Below are 7,051 nucleotides of genomic sequence, written 5' to 3'. Positions count from 1 at the left end.
GTGGTTCATAAAATGGCTGCTTCCTTCCAGCAGCTGCCCAGACAGCATCATGGAAATTGTTTGGAAAAAACACCCCTTGGCTCATGTCCTTGGCAGAATTGGCAGTATCCTCACCACTCAAGAGATTGTCTTTTAAAATGCTTGTCCAAACTTCAGTGCATCCGTGGAGGAGAAAGCATACTGACTAAGCCCGTTGCATTGAAGAGATGGTTCTGCTGGTAGCAATAGCAGAAGTGCTGTTGGTCCTGGGTTTGGCTGCGGAGTCAGACTCACTCTGCTTGCCCACCACCTTTTACAAGAACTGCTGGATCCGACGCTTCCCAGGTCTTCTGATTGACCTGCAGGAATCACAGAAGAGAGGAGCCCAGGTGCTGAAGATTTATGCAGAAGTCTCACCCCAACAGTGCAGCAGAACCTGCTGCCTTCTGAGGAATGGTGAGTGTATTGTCAAGAACGTGGCATACATTAAAATTAACATCACAACATATGAGGAAAGACATTTTGGGTAACTTTTATATAAACATTCCTTTATTTGAAGAAGAAATAATGAAAAAAAAAAAAGAAAAAAAAAGGATATATGTATTTTTTGAGGCAGGAAAGCAGATGCACGTTGTAACTGTTCCTCCATCTTCACTCCCACAGAAAGCAATTTGATAATCTGAATTTTTTAGAAGACTACACTAGAAACACATGAAAATGTTAGAGTCTGCTCTGGAATTTTAGATCTGTTACAAAGCTTGTGGGCAATGCCAACATTAAAACAGTAACTCTTGAGTATCCATCACCATCTATTCCTGTAGAGGAAAATCAATGACACTGATTCCAACAGGACTCTTCATGGAGTGTGGTACTAGACTAGGACATGGCGAGGGGTAAAGGGGAGGGAACATAAAATATGTCCTTCTCCGAAATACAAGAATATTCGTTTTCTTGGAGAGCACTCTCTTGTTCTGTATTTACACCATGTTTCTGATGCAACTCAAGTATAGCGTTAATATGAACAACAAAGTTATAGCAATAAATAATAGTAGTTATTCAGCTGGCAACTCCTTCTCCCTAGTCTTGTAAACTCAGACTCAGAATAAAAATAAGAAAAAACATTGCTTGTCTTAAGCCCACGTCTATACTTTCTCTGTACCACACTGCATTGGTTCATTACAGGAGTATATTTTAGGACTGTACATGTCTGTGGTGCCTAAATTTGAACGCAAAACTCACAAGACTTTAAAGGTTTTTGGATATGGAGGATGAAAGTGAGGTACTAGTTACTAAAAACAGTCAATATAACTTTTGACAAAATTTTGAATTATGAGCAAAAACATGACCTTGACCACCTGACAGTGACATAACTAATGTAACTGCCAGCAGCATTCCTGGCAAGAGTCAACTTATGTCTTAAATATTGTAAAGAAAGGACAACTACACACATTTCAGCAATGTTTTTCCTATTTGGACAACAAAGCTTTCCTCATAGAACATGGGACTGGATGCCTTACAGAGATAAGTAATGGTAACTTGGAATCTTGTGTTTATAATGTTATATAGTCAAGTACAGATTTGTTACAATCTTAAAAAAATAGATATATTAGATGGCATTTCAAAGATATGCTTTAAATCATCTTGTGGTTTCCTTATAATCCCAAAGAGACAGATGTAGTCACTACCACAAATGCTATTGCCAATAAATGTTCCAATTAAGATTTCAATAAGTGCTGATAAGAAGTTTGATAAGAGAATTTTCTTTGCTGGACTCTCAGTAAGAGTACAGTTACTGAAAGCTAATCTTACAAAATAAAAATAAATTTTGAAATTATTTAAAAATTAGAAATAAAATATGTTTATATCTCCTCAAATCAATGCAAAATACCTTATAGCATGCTTGTAAGGTATTTTTTTGTGACCAAAGAACTAGCCTTCCTTACAAAAAATATGCTTGCGACGTATTTTTCTTACCTGATTTCATGCAATAAAATCCATCACAGATCCCAAAGAGAATATATCCACATAAGCCAAGTTCTTTAGAAGAGATTTTTTTTCAACTATTTAATGATATTTTTGTAAAGCATGCAAAGTAATCATTAAAATGAAAACAATTTATAATAAAATGAGTTTCTAATGACAACAGAGCTTTGCAGAAACTTGGAAGATTGGATTCAAAGATTTCACTCCTCCCTTCAAACAAATGCATATATTTTCAGGTGTTTGATATATTCTTAAATAAGTCTCTATGTCAGAAACCTGCATAGTATTAGTGTATCACACTGAAAACCAAACATAAAATACACCATTAGCAGAAAACATCAATTTTTTTACAAAATCCAGAGCATTGTATACCTAGGTCTGAAAGCAAGGGTGCATCCTGCTACATGTGATACAAGTGAAGAACAGTCTTCTGCTGGAAGAAAAATAATCAGTGTGAAGAAATATCTGAAAATTGTGATTTTTCAAACAATGACCTCAATAATGTCAAATTGTTAGTGTTTGCAGAGTGTTTCAGAAACCCTGAGCAAAAGTTATCACACAAAAGCACGTACTATGTAGATATTTCACAGAAATATTTGCAGGGCTTTGTCTTTTAAATGGTTATCTTATGCTAAAAATGATGCAAAATATTTACTGATGCCTAGAAATATTTCTACATTCAGAATTATTTTCTTAAAAATAGTTACTGGATTTAAAATTCCTTTATCTGTAGAAGCTAATGTTTTTATATATATCACCTGTAGAACTGCCTGTAGTCCTTAGAAAATAAATCAAAATAGTTATTTACTGGCTAAATCTGCTTCTCTAACACTACAAAACGTTTCTAATCTTTTAAAGAAAAAAGTAAAACAATTGGTATATAATAAAGCCAGAGCTTTTTCTAATCCCCGTAAGATTATCATTCTGTCTTCCACAAGTTATGTTCTTCTATTGTTTTGATAATTATAACCTTATTTCTATCAGTCATACATTAATAAATATCTACTCTAAGCTCAAGCTACTATGAAGCCTGTGAAAGAAAAATTACCGATTATCATATTTGATTTAGCTTTGATGACAAATGATATCTTTACCTCGCTGTCAGAGTTTAGCATTCTAGTTTTATTTGTAAATATTACTGTTTTCGTTTCACCTAGGCAACCTTGATCTTTACCCGTAAGTATGTAAAAAACACAAGACAAAATAAATTCTGTAACAGCACTTCTGCCATGATTTTTTCTTACATAGAGCTGCTGAATTTGTATTGTTCAGACAGAGTGCATTTTCATTGCAAATTTTTATTTAATTAATTTAATAAATTTTTTTTAAAAATTGCTGCTCTTAGAGCAGATAAGTTCATTAGGATGCAATAAACCGTTTTCAAGGCATGTGTTTACTGTGTTAAATCTGTGATGCAGTATTGAGGGTACTAGATGGAAAAATACAAATAATACAGAAAAGAAATTAAGCACAGGTTTAGTGTATTTTCTTCCTTTTCTCATTTGTAGATAGGTTAGGGATTTTTTTTTTGTAGTTACACAGAATATGGAAAGCGTTACATGACTTTTTCTGTTGTTCATTGAAGAAGTATTACAAATTATTTTAATTACTTTCAAATGTGAGAAAAATGGTCGGAATAAATACCTAAGCAAATAGAATGCATTTATAAAGCCCTGCCCTGCCAATACCTTTTTAATTGCAGATAGCCATATTAGTTCAGGCATGGAGGTTACATTCAAGGCAGGTAAAATGAAATAAATAAAAAGCCAAAAAGTTTGTTTGACTAAAACAAAAACTAACATTCATCCTGCTCCAAGCACATTGATATAATAAAATTAAATTTTGGCTTGATATTTTGACTTGAAATTTTGATGTACTGTAAGAAAGACTGAAAGAAGAATCTTTTCTACTTCTTATATAGTGTGACTACAGGTATTTTAGCATATATTTTCAGTCTAAATCTTAAATTATTAGGATTCGTGCATCTATATACCTTTGAAAATTGAGTTTCAGTGACAAGTTGTTCAGGCATTTTTTTTCATTATTACTTTAGGGAATGTGGGAAGATAAAACTGAACCTCCAAACATAAATGAAGAATTGTCTGAACTACTCTATTCACAGAAATACAATAGCCCAAAGGCAAACAAGGAAAATGAATGGGAATTGGCAGCGGGGCAGGATGTCACTTACTTATTGGAGCTCAGGATGGTTTTTTAGTAGTCAGGGTGAAATGAATGGTTGCAGTCCAGTTTCAAGTAGACAGGTATATTAACACAAGAGCAAAAAGTTGTCTTCCTTGATAACTTTACTTTTAGAAATGGTCCATTCACAGCATCTGAGATGTGAAGGAAGGCAACTGGTAGGAGGACTACAAGCTAAAGCATGTAATTTTATTTAATCAGAGACACATTTAGAATTCAGATGCCTACTCTATTCCTTTTCTCCAGATATAAAATAAGAATATAATTATAAGTAGTTCTACTTTTCAGACTGGATGCTTAATTAGTTTGCATAATGCAAGAACCACAGATTTAAAGTACTATGGAGCTGCTCACTATTAATGATCTTCTGATGTTAAATAACATAATAACATGCAAAATTCAATGGTCATTATGCTAATAAGCTCAACTTTATTCTTTTTGTATTATAGTTTCCTGCAATCTAGCAGTATTCTACCATGGAGCCATTCATAAGAACATGAATTGCCTGCACATGTCTTGCCCAGCCTTGGAAAGTTGCATACTAAAGGCTAGAATCAATGTTATTTTGTACAACATCACAACAGGTAATTAAGCATTTCATTTATAAAGGCTGAAAACATAGCAACTATAGGATATGTTAAAATTATTCTAGGTCAGTTGTGCTGCTTAGAAGATCTTCTGAAGTAACATCCAATGCTAAAAAATCATAATACTTTTTTCCTTTTTCATTAATGTACCTATTTCTGAGAATACTTCCGCCCCTTTCTTCCACTCAGTGTATGAGAAAGGACCTTGAAGATACACCTTGCTCTCAAAATTCATGCTCTGAGTACCTAATCAATACTATTGTTGGGGAAAATATTGTACCAGATCTAAGAGGCAAGGCTGCCACTGGTCCATGTCCTCAGATCCAACCAGTGGCAAGGCTGGAAATGTATTTCCATTAGGCAAATGCACAAAGAGCGCACATACGTACCACAAGTATACATATATACACAGTCTGCCACACAGGTAATACAGACAAACACATAAAGCAGACACAAACACAGGTAGCACCAAGAGCCTCATCCTGCTTTTTCTGGCTGCACAGGATGGCGACTTGCTAGTGAAAATATACATACAGACATATGTACAATGCGAGTCCCCCTCAGCAGCTGGGCTCAGATACTCACTCTGCCCAGTCGAGGCTCGTCTCCCCAGTTGCTGTCACCCAGACGTATGAGCCCCCGAGGCCACAGCCCCACTCTAGTTGCTGGTGCAGACTGTCACGCACACACAGACGCACACACACAGAGCTTGCTGGGACTCCCCGATTCTGCAGTAGCCTACATCCCTCCCTTTCCTCACCTTTGGCTCCTTCCCTAAACATCCCATAGTAAGTCCTGTGCAATCCCAAAATGCACTTCCCTTGCATCCCATAAGATGTCCCATAACCCTAGGCAGTGACACTCTCAGTCCAAAAGGCGTTGATGGGTATTACTTGGACTCCCCAACCTGGCATTGTCTCCATGTGCTCCTTTTGTGGGTGTGCAGATGAGCTTTTATCACATAAACTAACACTGTTTATGGTTCAATAGGGATTGATCCAGATCTTCTTATTTTTGAAAAACTGACATCCAAAGAGCCAAATACTCACTCCTCGTTGAATAAATACGAAAAGCAAAGCAGCACAAAGACCATCGAGTGGGAAAGATGCCAGCATCATAATGCCACGTCAAGTTCTCTTCTGCTCCAAGCTCCATCTTCTACCACTCACCGTGGCTTAATAGCAAACGCTTACACCTCCAGCACAAGCCTGACACTCCAAAAAACTGAAGTTACTACTTATTCCAGGGCAGAAACTTTTCCACCGGATGATCATTTTGCTAAAAAGACAAGCACAACTTCAGTAAGCACTAGGTCAGTCACCAGCTCAGGCAAGAAGACTGTACAGTCAACGTTGATAACCAAGTCTGCTGAGGTGTTATCCCACATGCCCACTCCTCCTCATGTGAACAGCAGTAAGCAACACTTAAATGAAACCAAAGGCTACAGTGGTAGGAATTATACTTCAGATAATGAGACACCTGCTTGGGAAGCTGCAGCTTTGGGTGTCTGGTTGATTCCCATTGTTCTTTGCTCTTCTCTCATCTTCCTCTGCTGTTGTACTGTTGCTTTTGCAGCAGGGCGTTGCAGCAATAGGAAAGGTCAGTATAAGCCCATAAGGAGAAGAACAACAACATCGAGACAATTCATAAAATATAATACTGTCAAAGGTAATTTGTAAAATACTGTCCCTATCCTTGTTTTGGAACAAATAGCTTTTTAAAAATGAATTGTATATACCAGCTTATTTCTTCACTGATTTTTTCACTGACTGTTTCAGAATCTTTTGGTTGTAATTTAATTCTCAACAGATGAATAACAATTCCCCTGTCTCTTTAGGTAAGAAGTATACGCTCATAGCTCCCACTGCATGCTCAGAGGTGTTTAAGTACATTTTGACTCATAATCTGACCCAGACTAATGCCTAACAAACAGTACACACTTTCCCTAATTTAAGAGAGAAGATTCACTGCAGCTGTACGTATCCTTTCCCCTGGCTTTGAACTAACCTGATAAAATTAAGTATAAGTGCAATCAGTAAAACTGACCGAAGTTTTACAGTATCATAAAATCATTTATCTCATCCTTTAATTGCCTCAGATCTTACAGTTTCTGTTAAAACTATCCATTTTTCTAAGTTCTAGATTTACCTTTTTCCCCCATTTATCTTTAATATTGAGACAAAACTATTTAGCCTGCACTCTTTACATCTTCAAAGAAAAACTTCAAAAATAACCCAAGTCCCTGAAACTACCGAATTCCATTAATTCATACCCAAAAATCTGATCATTCTGTCTTTATG

General features: G+C 36.1%; 1 protein-coding gene across 1 annotated transcript; it reads left to right on the top strand.

Annotated features, from left to right (window-relative positions):
* The first annotated feature begins 206 nt into the window (after positions 1-206).
* Positions 207-6,430, top strand: MANSC4 (MANSC domain containing 4). Its single transcript, XM_010128013.2, has 3 exons — positions 207-435; positions 4,614-4,748; positions 5,742-6,430. Exons 1-3 carry the CDS (start codon positions 207-209, stop codon positions 6,428-6,430), a joined length of 1,053 nt encoding a protein of 350 aa, XP_010126315.2.
* Positions 6,431-7,051: the final 621 nt, after the last annotated feature.

The sequence above is a fragment of the Chlamydotis macqueenii genome, chromosome 1, assembly GCF_036417535.1.
Source record: "Chlamydotis macqueenii isolate bChlMac1 chromosome 1, bChlMac1.mat, whole genome shotgun sequence".
NCBI classification, from domain to species: Eukaryota; Metazoa; Chordata; class Aves; order Otidiformes; family Otididae; genus Chlamydotis; species Chlamydotis macqueenii.
The sequence above is the reverse complement of the archived record's forward strand: the minus strand, read 5'-3'. Positions and strand labels throughout refer to the sequence as shown.

Coding starts and splice junctions, on each gene's coding strand:
- MANSC4 (XM_010128013.2), top strand. CDS start 207: ATGGTTCTGCTGGTAGCAATAGCAGAAGTGCTGTTGGTCCTGGGTTTG. Junction 436..4,613: donor CTGCTGCCTTCTGAGGAATG/GTGAGTGTATTG, acceptor TTTGTATTATAG/TTTCCTGCAATCTAGCAGTA. Junction 4,749..5,741: donor TTTGTACAACATCACAACAG/GTAATTAAGCAT, acceptor ATGGTTCAATAG/GGATTGATCCAGATCTTCTT.